Source organism: Pan troglodytes, chromosome 6 (assembly GCF_028858775.2).
Source record: "Pan troglodytes isolate AG18354 chromosome 6, NHGRI_mPanTro3-v2.0_pri, whole genome shotgun sequence".
NCBI lineage: Eukaryota > Metazoa > Chordata > Mammalia > Primates > Hominidae > Pan > Pan troglodytes.
This window is the reverse complement of record NC_072404.2, coordinates 42,099,711-42,115,607: the sequence shown is the minus strand read 5'-3', so window position 1 is coordinate 42,115,607 and position 15,897 is coordinate 42,099,711. Positions and strand designations below refer to the sequence as shown.

At 39.5% G+C, this 15,897-nt stretch overlaps 1 protein-coding gene across 7 annotated transcripts in view; it reads left to right on the top strand.

The window, feature by feature from the left end:
* The window catches only part of MATCAP2 (microtubule associated tyrosine carboxypeptidase 2), a 65,802-nt gene that overhangs the window by 45,635 nt on the left and 4,270 nt on the right, over positions 1 to 15,897 (top strand). For 4 of the 7 annotated variants that reach the window (XM_063815310.1, XM_519042.8, XM_009452898.5 and 1 more), the window contains 4 exons: positions 8,103 to 8,246; positions 9,220 to 9,352; positions 10,217 to 10,522; positions 13,303 to 13,400. In XM_063815310.1, coding sequence (XP_063671380.1) covers positions 8,103 to 8,246; positions 9,220 to 9,352; positions 10,217 to 10,522; positions 13,303 to 13,400 — 681 coding nt within the window. The remainder of the gene's footprint in view (positions 1 to 8,102; positions 8,247 to 9,219; positions 9,353 to 10,216; positions 10,523 to 13,302; positions 13,401 to 15,897) is intronic. The other 3 variants (XM_003318257.7, XM_003318254.6, XM_003318256.6) reach the window with 1 other exon arrangement.

The window sequence follows — 15,897 nt, the reverse complement described above, 5'->3', positions numbered from 1 at the left end:
CTTTCACTTTACTTACCATAAACATTTTCTCATATCATTAAAAACCATCAACATTTTTTATGTCAGCATCAATTTCAGTGCCTGCATATTTTTCATATAATAGGTATATAGTAATTAACTTGAATATTTAGATTGTTCCTTATTGGACTTTTTTATTTCAGAGAAACAGTTTTGTTAGTCATTTACTCTAGGGAGCTTTTTGCCTACAGCCTGTGGGAATGAGGCTAGTTAGTGAGATGTTCAGAGGAGAATGTTTCTTTTTCAGTGCAGGTTATTCTAGACATCCTGATGTGTCTCAGAGTGCTTCTCTTCTTATTAACTTACCTAGAAATAATGGCATTTTTTAAGAAAATAGTTTTATTTATTTACAGACAATAAAATTTACTCATTTTAGGTATATATTGCTGTCACTGTCTTTCCCTGAACCGTGTTCCCAGGCAACCAATGATCTGAAGTGGCCATCTGATCAGTTTTACTCAGGTCTTTTTATTGCTAAGAAAAGTTGCCTTAATTTTGAGTATTTCTCTGAACCATTTATTTTAGTTTTCTTTTATTCATTTTTATAATTAACAGACTTCATATTAGCCATATGCATTTCACATGTCTCACCTTCCCTCTCATTTTGACCTTTTTTCTCTTTTCCTAAGATAATTTTTTATACTTCTTTAAACATTTTATTTTCTTTCCTTTTCTTTCTTCCTTCCTTCTTTCCTTCCTTCCTTTACTTTCTTTCCTTCCTTCTTTCTCTTTTTTTCTTTTTCTTTTCCTTCCTTCCTTCCTTCTCTCCTTCTTTCCTTCTCTTCTTTCCTTCCTTTCCACCTGCCCTCTCCCTCTACCTCTCCCTCTCCCCCCTCCCTTCCCTCCCCTCCTCTCCCCTCCTCTCTCCCCTCCCCTCCTCTCCCCTCCCCTCTCCCCTCCTCTCCCCTCTCCTCCCCTCTCCTCTCCCCTCTCCCCTCCCCTCCCCTCTCCCCTCCTCTCCCCTCCTCTCCCCCCACCCTTCCCCTCCCCTTCTCTCTCCTCCCTTCCCCTCCCCTCCTCTCTCCTCCCTTCCCCTCTGCTCCCCTCTCCTCTCCTCTCCTACAGGGTCTCATTATATTGACCAGGCTGGTCTTGAACTCAAACTCCTGGCCTCAAGTGGTCCTCCTACCTTGGCTTCCTAGAGTGCTGGGAGGCTTGAGCTGTCATGCCTGGCTTCTAAGAACATTTTTGAAGATTATTATTGGTTTTATTAATTTGTAAGATGAAGCTTTTACTTTCTAAATTTTTATTGGTTTCCTGCAGAATGTATTAGGTTGGACCATTTTAAATTATTCATACTTAATCATTTTGACCTACAAAGATGGCAGTGTCATCTGGTTTAACCTAATATTCTTTCAGAGGTATGTTCTTCATTTAAGTTTTCAGGGTAATGCTTCCTATTTCCTTGGAACATCACAGTTCTTCACAGAGCTCATGTATCTTTGTAAAAATTACTCATCCGTGGCTGGGCGCAGTGGCTCACGCCTATAATTCTAACACTTTGGGAGACGGAGGCAGGCGGATTGCCTGAGCTCAGGAGTTCAAGAACAGCCTGGGCAACACAGTTAAACTCTGTCTCTACTAAAATACAAAAAAATTAGATGGGCGTGGCAGCATGCACCTGCAGTCTCAGCTACTCAGGAGGCTGAGGCAGGAGAATTGCTTGAACCTGGGAGGTGGAAGTTGCAGTGAGCCAAGATCGCACCACTGCACTCCAGCCTGGGCAACAGAGGGAGACTCTGTTTCCAAAACAAACAAAAAAATTACTCATCTGTGATTAAGAAGCACCAGATCCAGGCTTAAGACTGGTCTGAAGACAGGCATAAGGAGTCATCTCTCTACTGGAGTCTTCAGAGTCTTGACTTCCTGAGAGTTGATTTCTTAAGCTTCCTGGTCCAGGCTCCTGAGCTTAGGGACCTGCTAAACGTTCATGTGGTGGTGTTCTGCAGTATTTTAGTATGACTATGAGAACAAAGATGAAAGAGTGTTAAGACCAGCCTGACCAACATGGTGAAACCCCATCTCTATTAAAAATACAAAAATTAGCTGGGCATGGTGGCAGGTGCCTGTAATCCCAGCTACTTGGGAGGCTGAGGCAGGAGAATCGCTTGAACCCAGGAGGCAGACGTTGCAGTGAGCTGAGATCAAGCCATTGCACTCCCGCCTGGACAACAGGATGAGACTCCATCTCAGAAAAAAAAAAAAAGACCTATGTAGTGTTTTACAAACTATACTCCACCAAAACATTGTGTGTTTTAGTGCTTCCACAAAGACTGAAATATTTTCTAACAGACAATTAAAGTTTAAGGTGGAGTTCTGTGAGATTTTGTCTGAAAAAAGGTTCTGCTAAAAACAAAAGTTGAAAGTTAGTGTTTTAAAGAATCTAAGGTAAATTCTAGACCATTTTCCAGGAAATGCATGTCTTAGTCCAAAAAAATGCATTTGGCCTGCTATAACAAAATACCACAAACTGAGTAGCTTATGAATGACAGAATTTATTTCTCATGGTTCTGGTGCCTGGGAAGTCCAAAATCAAGGCACCATCAGATCTGGTGTCTGATGAGAACCCTCTTTCTGATGGAAGGCACCTTAGAAGGCTGTGTGTCCTCACATGGTGGAAGGGGCTAGCTAGCTCTTTGGGGCCACTTTTATTTAGAGGCAGATGTTGCATAGGTCTTGTCTTGAACTCCTGGCCTCAGGTGATCATCCCACCTTGGTCTCTCAAGGTGCTGGGATTACAGGCATGAGCCACTGTATTAAAGAGCCCTGGGGCCTCTTTTATAAGGGCACTAATCACAGTCATGAAGGGTCTACCCTAATGACCTAATCAGTTTCCAAAGGCCCTACCTCCTAATACCCTCACCTTGGGGGTTAGGATTTCAAAATAAGAATGTGGGTGGGGCATAAATATTCAGATTATAGCAATGCAGAAAATTAAAACCTGCATTTCCCATGATGTATTACAATCAGGAGTCTACCTTTGGCTATAGGACTTCAAGTAAGGGAACCACATATCCCGGAATGCAATGTATCACATCTCTTTTTTCTTCTTACCCATTCTTTTTCTTTGGAGTTATAATATTGGGAGATGTATTTTTATTATTAACATAAGTGATGATATAATGGAGAAGAGAGAGGTTTGACATGAAATTTATTGCCTCTAAAAGTGTTACCCATGTGCAGGTGTGTGAATGCCTGATTCTTCAAGTGGTGTAAACATTGATTCTCTGAACTCTAGGGGGAGCGGATAAACTACCTTTTTTCTCCCTTTTAAAATAAAATAACTTTTTACTTCTGATCATAGCACTAACATATTACATATTGTGAGGAATTTTAAAACTTCTGAAAAAATACAAATAATAAACATCAGTGTAACCCATCAATCATCTGATTCCCAGACATGAACTTCAGCCTTTCAGTATATTCCTCCAAGCTTCCCTGTGCCTTTTAAAGCTACTGTTTCCATTTTCCAAAATTGGGATTAGACTCAAAATATCTGGCCTGCAGTTAAGAAGTTGTATAAGGAAGCAGAAATCATTGTAACAAAATATTCACTGATGAAGTGATTGACTTATTGCCATTCAACGTGATTTCTTTCTTCAAGCTTGAACTTATTTCCACCAATTCAGCTACTGTCGCTATCTCTATGCTGTAGGATATTATAATGCAGATGGGGGGAGGTTACTTCTTAGGATCAGTGAAGGATGCTGCAGATCACTGATAAGTCTGTCTGTGTTGGACCAGTTGAAAAACTGATGAAGAAAAGAATCAATAAAGATAATGAAAGGCTAGACATTCAGAGAAGAGTGATTGAATATAATGTAATAGTTAAAGCTGAATATTAAGATTGCCTTTTAGGAACATTGATGTAGCTCCCATTAAGTGTTGACACTATGGTGGTGCCGTGCAAGTCAAGATGAAACAAAGGAGGTGATATGCTGTTATGTACCATTGTGATAGAAGAATTGCATTCCCTCAGCAAAGAAACAAACAAAAATCCCACTGCTTTTATCCATTCTTTGATTTAGTCATTCATTCTGTGATCTGTGATAACAAGGAACACGTGTATTTAAGTTTTTCATAATTCTCTAGACTTTTATATTTGCTACAAGAAATAACAAGATAACCACATTTTCCTACTGAGTAAGCATATGCCTTAGAAAAGCTATTATAATTTTATCTGAAATTAAGTACATGCTTTAAAAGACCTATAAGCAGGCCAAGCGCGGTAGCTCATGCCTATAATCCCAGCACTAACTTTAGGAGGCCGAGACAGGCAGATCACTTGAGGCCAGGAGTTCGAGACCAGCCTGGCCAACATGGTGAAACCTCATCTCTACTAAAAAATACAAAAATTAGCCGGGCGTGATGGCAGATGCCTGTAATCCCAGCTACTCAGGAGGCTGAGGCAGGAGAATCACTCAGGAATTTGAGAACAGCCTGGGCAACACCTGGAAGGTGGAGGCTGCAGTGAGCCGAGATCGTGCCACTGCACCTCAGCCTGGCAACAGAGTGAGACTCCGTTTCAAGAAAATAAAAAAAAGATCTATAAGCAGAAATCATAATACTTCTTAGAGATAATTTTTAACCATTTTTAAGTCTTCACAGTTCAATATATTAATACAAGGTACCACTTCTCTTCTGCAATTCTTCAGGCCACATTTGTCACATTCTTCTCACTCTTTGATACATGGATAACTGGTGACTATTAGGTTAGTGTATGCAAAGTATGCTAATCTGCTAAAATGGGTTTTTAATTATATGCTAATTTGTGCTTTTAATTGTCTTAGTTGTCATATGGATTAATCAGCTTCTGGAGCACTTGTATTTGCCCTTCTCTGAAATCCCTCTCACATTTTACATGCACTTGAATCACCTGGGGATCTTGTTAAAATGCAGATTCTGAATCAATAGGCATGAAGGTGGTAAGTGGCCAAAATTCTGCATTTGGCACCAGTTCCCATGCCACGCCAGTGCTGCTGGCCTTCAGACTATACTTTGAATAGCAAGGCTTTCAGTAACAGTTTTGGGACCAGAAGCCAGGCAAAGCCTATTGAAGCCATTTCTTATTATGATAACTTAATGATATATGCCTAGCTTATTAGTAATGTATATTTTTCAATTAGTGATATATATGTTGAATTATGACTTGCAGTATGTGAGCTTTCTTGTAATTTTTGTTTCAGGCATGTTACCTACAGTGGTGTTATTTATAGAGAATGGTGTTGACAAACTGTAAAAATACTTAAAAAAAAGGTTTATTCTAAGACAAATATGAAGGACCATGGCCTGAGACATAGTCTCAAGAGGTCCTGAGAAGATGTGTCCATGGTGGTTGGGTTACAGCTTGGTTTTATACATTTTAGGGAAACATCTTATGTCTCAATCAATACATGTGAGGAATGCATTGGTTTGGTCTAAAAAGATAGGACAACTCAAAGAGGGGGCTTACAGGATATAGGTGGATTCAAAGATTTTCTGATTGGCAGTTGATTGAAAGAGTTAAGTTATCTGAAAACTTGGAATCAATAGAAAGGAGTATTTGGTTTAAGTTAAGGGAGGCTAGAGGCCAAGGTTCTTATTACATAGATGAAGTCTCATAGGTGGCCACCCTTAGAGATAATAGATGACAAATGTTTCTTATTCAAACCTTTAAAATGTATAATCCTAGCATTTTGGGAGGCTGAGATGGGAGGATCACTTGACCTTGAGTTCAGGACTAGCCTGGTCAACATAGTGAGACCTTGTCTCTATTTTTTTTTTAATTAAAAATAAAAATAAAAGTTGCTAGAGACTGGGCATGGTGACTCATACCTGTAATCCCAGCACTTTGGGAGGTGGAGGTGGGAGGATCATTTAAGGCCAGGAATTGACCAGCCTGGGTAACACAGCAAGACTGTCTCTACAAAAAATTTTAAAAATTAGCCAGCATGGTGGTGTATGTCTGTTGTCCCAGCTACTCAGGAGACTGAGATGGGAGGATCCCTTGAGGCCAGGAGGTTGAGTCTACAGTGAGCCATGATCGCGCTACTGTGCTCCGACCTGGGTGACAGAGCAAGATACTGTATCCAGAGAAACAAAAATATATAAATACATTAAAAAGGTGCTAGACTCTCAGTTGATGTCTTCAGGACTGGGAGGGCCTGGAAAGGGAAAGGTCTAGTTATGTTATAGAGATTCAACAGATGCAGAATTTACCCCCACAAAAGAGCTTTGCAGGGCCATTTCAACATATGGCAAAGAAACATATTTTGGGGTAAAATATTTTTATTTCCTTCTTTATCAGTCTTGTGATGTTATGCCAGAGTCAGGTTGGAAAGTAAGCCACACTATATAGGGTTAAATAAGACCCATCTTATGAGATTTTATGGTTTAAAGGGCATGAGCCTGCTGGCCCTTTAGATAGGAATTTGGGCAAGAGAGGAAAACAAAGATCAGAGTTTAGTCCTCAGTGGTAACATACCAATGATGATATAATAGATAATATGTATTGACTACTTATTATGTCACAGACACCATGCTTTATAAAGGTTAACTAAATTTTCTCAATAAAACCATGAAGTAGATGTTATTATTGTTATCCTCATTTACAAATGAGGAGGCTGAGGCCAGTCATAAGGTAGTGAGTTATCTCAATTGATTGTTCACATCAGTTACAGGTCAAACTCCTTGCTCTACTCTTTCCCTTTTCTCGCTGCTGCACTGGACTAGTCTAATAATAATATAATAATAATAATAGTAATAAACAAGTTTAGTGACTTGCTCATGATAGCACAGCCAGAAGAGGACAGAGCCATGGCATCAACTCCAGATCTTGTACATGTAATCTCTTTACTAGTCTGACAGCTCAGAAACTACAGACTTTATATGACATGTATATGAATTCCCTAGGTTCTTACACAATTCATGTAAGATAGAGTTGAATTTTGTAGCTTTTTTTCCCAAAAGGCCTTTGAAAAGCAATTTTCTTTTTCCTCAGGTGTTCCTTTCTATGACTTTCCCATAGATACTGATAATTTGTGATTCCTTACCAGTTATTTTTAGTTCTCCATTCTGCATATGTGTGTTAATTTGTGCATATGTGAAAAAATATCTCAACTTTCTTATTCCTTTGCTGCAAAAATTTATGAAGAATGAAAAGTAGATAATATCCTGCCTTGACTGAAAGATAAAGATATTTTTATTAATGTTGAGAATTTGTTTTCTGCCAAAGAGTAGCCCAGGAAAATAGATAGATTGTTGCAGAAGACTGATTGCTTTTTTTTTTTTTTTTTTTTTTTTTTTGAGATGGAGTTTCACTCTTGTTGCCCAGGCTGGAGTGCAATGGCGCGATCTCGGCTCACCACCACCTCCGCCTCCTGGGTTGTGCAAGGATTCTTCTGCTTCAGCCTCCCAAGTAGCTGGGACTACAAGCATGTGCCACCATGTCTGGCTATTTTTTTATATTTTTAGTAAAGACAGGGTTTCACCATGTGGACCAGGCTGGTCTTGAGCTCCTGGCCTCAAGTGATCCGCCTGCCTCAGCCTCCCAAAGTGCTGGGATTACAGGCATGAGCCACCGTGCCTGGCCAATTCTTTAAAAAAATTTTTTTAAATTTTTTATTTCAACAGTTTTTGGGGTCAGACTGATTGATTCTTATGTGTGTTCTTAAAATTTTGAAATTTTTTTTTTTCATTCAAAGGGCAATGGTAATCTATTGACTTGCGTGGAGACATACCTTCCACTCTGAGTTCTCCTGCCAAACCACCAAATTATCTTAGAGAAGCCAGGAGCCCCTCTCCCCAGTTTCTCAGCCTATCAGATGTTAGCACTTGAGATACGCAGTTCTTGAGCCCTCTGTCAGCATGTTAAGGAGAAATGAACACAGGGGAAGAGTTCGTATTGCTAAAGTGTACAGGCATTTGTACAAATTTGCGAAAATGAGTGGCAGTTGTTTAGGATTAGAAAAGTTTGGCACTTCAGTTGCAGTTTAATTTGGAAATCAATAAACCTAGAATAGGTCACAATAAATAACATAGCTAGCTTATGACATCTAAAAGTAATATGAGGCTGTTTACTTTCATTATCTCTCCTTCTTTTACAGTCTATCAATATTATGGAACTGACTTTACAGAAATATGGAAGTTATGAAAAATTTGAACAAGCCACTGGTGGTAGCTTGCTCTCTAAAACTCGAATCTGGAGTCACGTTAGGAAGTACATGATGAAGGAAGGCTGCCTAGGGGAGGTATGAATTGCGAGTGAACACAAGGAATTACTGTCATTGACAGTCATAGTTTATTTTATTTTATTTTATTTATTTTATTTTTTGAAATGGAGTCTCGCTCTGTTGCCCAGACTGGAGTGCAGTGGTGAATCTCGGCTCACTGCAACCTCCGCCTCCTGGGTTCAAGTGATTCTCCTGCCTCAGCCTCCCTAGTAGCTGGGATTACAGGCACCAGCCACCACACCCAGCTAATTTTTGTATTTTTAGTAGAGACAGTGTTTTTGCCGTGTTGGCCAGGCTGGTCTCGAACTCCTGACCTCAGGTCATCCGCCTGCCTTGGCCTCCCAGAGTGCTGGGATTACAGGCATGAGCCACTGCACCCAGCCTAGTCGTAGTTCTTTTCTGTAGATTTTGTTTTCCCAACTATTTTACTCATTAAATTAGTCGCCCAGATTTCTTACTCAATACTGTTAAGTTCCTGTTGCATTGAATTGTTTTGATGTGTTCAGTGTCTTTTTGTTTTTCTTACTGCCATTTCTGTATAACTTGTGGGATTAGATGAATTACTTTATGAAAATTGCTAATGAAGAGATTTGCCCCAGAAGCCTCTCTTATTAGTCTTCTTAGTGGTCAGTCTCAAAGCCTTGGTGCTGCCAATGAGCTGGATTCTGGCACCTGTATCTTCTTCTGCATCAGTTTAGTCAGGGAGCGTATTTACGACACCTCAGAGGTACAGTTTTAAGTCCTTCGTGTCTTCCTCAGCACAGCCATCTACTTTCCCTTAAACTCATGGAAGTTTCTTGAGTTCCCAAAGGGTCAAAATTAGAAGGGTCACAGGTGGTTTGGCTGCACATTCCTTCTTGGTTTCTGGGAGATTTAAGGTGGTTATAAACAAAAAAGTGTTAATTTACAGGCCCATTGTTTTCTATGAAAGCTTCTCCCCTTACCTTTATGTTTTGTTTTATGTCTGTGTACTTTTTCTCTTGCCCCTTAGATTGTAGTTCATCTCACTGAGGACCTGCTTTCCCGAGCGTCAATGACAGTAGTAAATGGATGTCCGACTCTGACTATCAATGTGTCCACTGCACGTGAGCATTGGCTGGAGGGAATGCTGAGGCATGAAATAGGTAGGGGCAATCCTTTCCATTTGTTTATTTGTAATATCAGGAATTAGCTCTAAAGAAATGTTCTTTTAGAAGGGGTTTTTTCTTAGTAGTATTTATTTTCTTAGTAGAAGAAAATTTAGCAAGAAGTCATGAGCTTCACTTGGACTGAAGCTAATGTATTTATGTCTCATTTCAAACTAGATTTTTTAAGGGAAGTGTTTAGGTGTATTGAACCTGGAAAGTCATTTAGCTGCTCTAGATTTCCCCTACATTAAACTGAGGGGGTTGAATTAAGGTATCTTTGAGGTTCTTTTCAAATATTAAGTCTGTGATTCTTCTCTTTAAAAAAGTAAATTGTTATAAAGGTTATACCTCCTCTCTTGAGACATGTGATCCTTTTGAAGGCAGTGTACTCCTTCACACCCAAGAGATGTTAGGATCAGGTCATTTTCTACTTTGTTTTGATTTGTAGGCACACATCAATTTGGCTTTAGAATTTTTTTTTTTTTTTGAGATGGGATCTCGGTCTGTCGCCCATTCTTGGGCACAGTGGCAGGATCTCAGCTCACTGCAACCTCTGCCTCCCAGGCTTAAGTGATCCTCTTCACCTCAGCCTCCTGAGTAGCTGGGACCCCAGGTGCACACCATCACACCCAGCTAATTTTTTGTATTTCTGGTAGACATGTTTTACCATGTTGCCCAGGCTGGTCTCCAACTCCTGAACTCAAGTGATCCGCATGCCTCGGCCTTCCAAAGTGCTGGGATTACAGGCATGAGCCACCGCGCCTGGCTGGTTTTAGGATTGTTGATGGAATCTAACTTTGGGGGAAGAATTAAAACAAGAATGGCATTTCTTCTTCTTCATGTAACTTTTCTTCTCCATAGGTACACATTATTTTCGAGGTATTAACAACCTCCAGCAGCCATGGAACAGTTGGACTGGACGTAAAAAACATGAGCTAAAGCCAAATAATCCCACAGAGGAAGGACTAGCAAGCATTCACAGTGTTCTGTTTAGAAAAGACCCTTTTTTATGGAGGGCTGCCCTCCTCTACTACACTGTTTATCAAGCCAGCCAAATGTCTTTTTGTGAACTCTTCAAAGATATTGGCAGGTTTGTCAAGGACCCCAATACAAGATGGGATTATTGTGTACGGGCCAAGAGGGGATGGACTGATACTTCCCAACCAGGTGGGTGTCCCTTAACTGTAGGTTTTCTGACTTACTGACTAGTTGTCTAGTGATTTTGTTTATATCCTAATCCCTGAATCACAAAATTCACTTACTTAAAAAAATTAAATCTTTGTTACCTGAGGTCAGAACTGGTTTTCCCAAACCACATTTTCTTAGCATTATTTTTACCCAGCTCAATTTTGAAAAATCTCAGACCTATAGAATATGGAAAGAATCTTAGAATGAACACCCATCTACCCTTCATCTGGATTCACTTATTGTTAACATTTTTTTTTTTTTTTGCTTTTTTTGCTTTCTCTGTCTTTGACTTTTTAAAAAACAGCTATACTGAGATATAATTCACATGCCATACAATTTACCCATTTAAAATGTAGAGTTCAGTGATTTTTAGAATATTCAGAGTTGTACAACCATCACCATTGTCTAATTCCAGAATGTTTTCATTACCTCAAAAGAAACCCATACCCATTAGCATTCATTCCCCATTTCCTCCCCTCTCTCCAGCTCTAAGCAACTGCTTTTGGTGTTCTTTTCATCCCTAGATTTACCTGTTTTGAACATTTTATAGAAATAGAATTATCTAATATGTGATTTTTTGTGGTGGGCTTCTTTCAGTTAGCATGTTTTCAAAATTCATTCATGTTGTAGCATGTATCAATATTTTGATCATTTTATTGCTGTGAGGCAGTCTGTCCCTTAGCAAAGCTCGAGCACTGTGCTGGGAGATCCGCTGCTGTCTTCAGAGCCGGCAGGCAGGAACGTTTAAGTCTGCTGAAGTTGCGCCCACTGCCACCCCTTCCCCCAGGTGCTCTGTCCCAGCGAGATGGGAGTTTTATTTATAAGCCCCTTAGTGGGGCTGCTGCCTTTCTTTCAGAGATGCCCTGCCCAGAGAGGCAGAATCTAGAGAGGCAGTCTCTACTTTTTTTTTTGAGATAGAGTATGACTCTTATCACCTAGTCTGGAGTACAGTGGTGCGATCTCAGCTCACTGCAACCTCTGCCTTCTGGGTTCAGGTGATTCTCCTGCCTCAGCCTCCCAAGTAGCTGGGACTGAAGGCATGCACCAATATGCCCAGCTAATTTTGTATTTTTAGTAGGGATGGGATTTCACCCTATTGGCCAGGCTGGTCTTGAAGTCCTGACTTCAGGTGATCCAACCGCCTCGGCCTCCCAAAGTGCTGGGACTACAGGCATGAGCCACCATGCCTGGCCTGAGTGTTTTTAAACTATTTATTTGGAGCTTGGTAAATACTTACTCAAATTAGTGATGGTTATGTTGCTAGCACAGCCCACATTAACATTTCATACTAGTGTTGTAATCGTATGACAGCGTAGTGCCTTAGAGCCAGGAGCAGGTAAGATAGGAAGCAGGAAAGAGAAGGACATCTCTCTCCTGTCTTTCATGTGTGCATAGCCAATTCCAGGCGGGATTTCAGATAAGCAACGTGTCTGCCATTTCTTAGAATACTCTTCTCAATACTCTTAGAAGAAAATTTGTTGATATACTGAACTAACCTGAAATTCAAAATGACTTTTAAACAAATGTTTCTTAATTTGTACTCTTTTTTTCAAGGGCATTTTTGAGTGTTCTTTTTAGATTCCTTTGCCTGGATTTTAGTACTCTGTACCCAGATGCACAGGGCTTCCATGTTGCCTTTGATACCCACCCCGTGGAGGCTCATCATTTTTAGACTAGTCCTTTTTTTCTTTTTTTCACATACTTCTGTGTTTTTCATGTTTTATTATGGAAAATTTCAAATGTATACAAAAGAATGATTAATATGCTGAACTCCAGTAATATATTACCTGATCATAGCTATTATCAACATTTTTTAACTGTGGTTCGTCTATTCTTCCAAATTCGTTTTCCTATACTATTTTAAAGCCAATTCCAACATCATGTCCTTTTACCCGTAAATATTTCAATGTGCATCTCTGATTAGGACAATTTTTTAAATCATCCTCATGCTATTAGCATACCTAACCAAATTAACAATAATTCCTTAATATGTGACTCCATGTGGTAGAATTTTAATTAATTTAATAGAGCAAAATTTTTTTAAAAATTACACAAATTATGTCAGGATGGGAAAAAGGTTCACTGTGTAAACAGAACATCCTTTTCTAACTAGGTTCAGATTCATGAAATGTTCTACTTTTCATGTCTTTATCCATTTTTTTTCTATTTTTTAAACCTACATGCTCTCCAAAATCTAGTTCTAGTTGTTTACATAGAGAGGAACTAATGTCAAAATTTATGCTTTAAAACCACAGTTTGTTTTTGTTTAATGGAGGGTGAGGATTATTAATATTCTAAATACCAGGAGTTTCTAAAATCCTGCGTCTCTCCACTACCTTTATTGAGATGTACCTGCTCTAAAACTATCCTGCTCAGGCCTCCCCACTCAGATGCCTTCAGTGCACAATGGGAGTTATGACTGAACGGTGGGAGTAGGGGAAGGTGGGATAATCATATTTCTAAGACTCATATATTTAAAATTACCAGTCTCTATAGTGAGGAAAGAATTGTTATTTTAATAATGGGGAGGATGTGTGAGGAGAAGGAATTCTTAAGGTTCTAGTCTGCATACCATCCTGGCACTTCCCAAGACCTGACATTTTATGTAATGAAGATAGTTAAATAAAAATAAAAATAAATGTTGGCAAACTAGAATATTTTTAATACAGGACTGATTCCTACAGTAAATGGAATGGGTTGATATCTACTTAGTAATTTTTCTAAACATCAGAAAGTAAACACTATTCTGGTTCCTCCAGGGTGTTTTAGTAAAGACCAGGTATACTTGGATGGAATTCTTCAAATCCTCCGATACAGAGATACCATAGACTTCCATCTGCTGACTGCTCTCGGGAAGGTGAGTAGAAGCCATGGCACATAGCCCCCGAACACACCAGATCAGCATTCCCCTCACTCAAGCTTAGCATTAAATAAGACTTAGCTTCACACTATTTTTACTTTATTGTCAGAACAAATTTTCTTTATGTCGTATCAAGAGGGAAGAAATCTGGTTCTGTAATAGAACCAAATTGTAAAATTTCTTTTTGGTCAATAAGAGATAAAGGAATAGGAAATTTGGGAATACATATTGTTTTATTTTTATTTGTGTATACATATTTTTCTAAAAAGCATTTTCTGAAAACTATAAAAGCATTTTGAAGTAAGCTGCACCTAAAACACTTCCCCCCATAATATCTCCTAAGAACAGGATATTTTCTGACATTACGATATGATTTTGTTAATAATAAAAAGAAATTTATTATTGATTAAATATAACATCTAAAATAGAGTCCACTTCAAATTTTCCAAAGTGCCTCCAAAATGTCCTCTGTAGCTCCTTTTTTGTGATCTGAGATCCAATCAAGATTTATACATTGCATTTGGTTATAATCCTTCATCTCTTTTAATCTGTGATAGTCTCCCCTTGCCTCATTCTTTCTGTTTTTTTTTTCATGACATTGTTAAGACTCGGGCTGGGCAAGGTGGCTCACGCCCACAAACCCAACACTTTGGGAGGCCAAGGTGGGAGGCTGAGGCAGGAGGATCACTTGAGGCCAGGAGTTTGAGAGCAGCCTGGGCAACATGGGGAAACCCTGTCTTTATAAAAAATTTTAAGAAGTAGCCGGGCATGGTGGCACACACCTTAGTCCCAGCTACTCGGGAAGCTGAGGTGGGAGGGTCACTTGAGCCCAGGAGGTCGAGGCTGCAGTGGAGCCATGATTGTACCACTGCACTCCAGCCTGGGAGACACAGCCAGACCCTGTCTCAAAAAAATAAATAAATAAATAAAATAAAATAAAAATAAAAAAAAAGATCGGCACAGTTTTCTTGAGAATTCCTACAATATGGATTATCAGATTGTTTCCTTCTGATGAGATTCAGGTTAAACATTTTTGCCAAGAATACTACATAAGTGATGTGTACTTCCCATTGCATCACATTAGAAAGTACGTGTCATTTTGCTCCATTTGATCATCTGGGTGTTTGATAACCTGCTGTGTTTGATCACCTGGGTTAAGTTAGTGACCACCAGATCTCCCCATTGTAAAAGTACCTTTCCCCCATTGTATTAGTAAATAGTCTTTGGGGTGATATTTATGAATGGACTATTCCCTAATAACCCTTGATCTTTTCCCAAATCAATTACACTGGTGGTAACAAAATAGAGATCTTCTAATTCTTTTATATTTCTTTGTCACTCCCCGTTTTTGTAGTATTATTATGGACTTAATTGGACTTAACTTTATTCAACTTTTTCATGGCTGTGCCTGTGTCTTAAACATGTCTCCATGTTTTCTGACACAGTAAAATGTCTGGGCACAGTTTGTACTTTTCCTACCCAAATCTCAGATCAGCCATTTCTCTAATGAAGTCTTGTTTCCTTTTAATTGGTATTTTAAAAACAGGAGCTGAGTTCTTGGTGTGTTCCTTGCTACTGGGGTACTCTTGCTTCTAGACCTTTTCAGTGAGCAAATCATATCTATTTGTTAAATCATAAGGGCACTGCAATTCACATCAGACCCTACAAGATTCTTTCATACCTCCTCTGCTATTCCATATTTGTATGTACCATCTCTTAAAATGAGAACCTTGTTTCTCAATGTCAGTATATTTAATCTTTCCTATAATAAACTGAGAATAGTTTAAGAATTATTAAACCATACCAATATCAACAAACCTATTTTGATTACATTTAGTGGTATAAATACCAAATAAATAATATTAATAGTAAAACTTTAAAAACCTTCATAAAATATAGATATAATATGAACATGAGTTCTTTTATTTTATTTATTTATTTATTTTTTTGATACGGAGTTTTTGCTCTTGTTGCCCAGGCTGGGTGCAATGGCGCAATCTTGGCTCACTGCAACCTTTGCCTCCCAGGTTCAAGCAATTCTCCTGCCTCAGCCTCCCTGAGTAGCTGAGATTACAGGCATGCACCACCACGCCCGGCTAATTTTGTATTTTTAGTAGAGACAGGGTTTCTCCGTGTTGGTCAGGCTGGTCTCAAACTCCTGACCTTGGGATGCATCGCCTGCCTCGGCCTCCCAAAGTGCTAGGATTACAGGCGTGAGCCACCGCTCCCGGCTATTTATTTATTTTTTGAGACGGAGTCTTACTCTGTCGCCCAGGCTGGAGTGCAGTGGCATGATCTCGGCTCACTGCAACCTCCCGTCTCCTGGGTTCAAATGATTCTCCTGCCTTAGCCTCCCAAGTAGCTCAGATTACAGGCACCTGCCACCACACCCAGCTAATTTTTGTATTTTTAGTAGAGACGGGGTTTCGCCACGTTGGCCAGGCTAGTCTCGAACTCCTGACCTCAAGTGATCATCCCACCTCAGCCTCCCAAA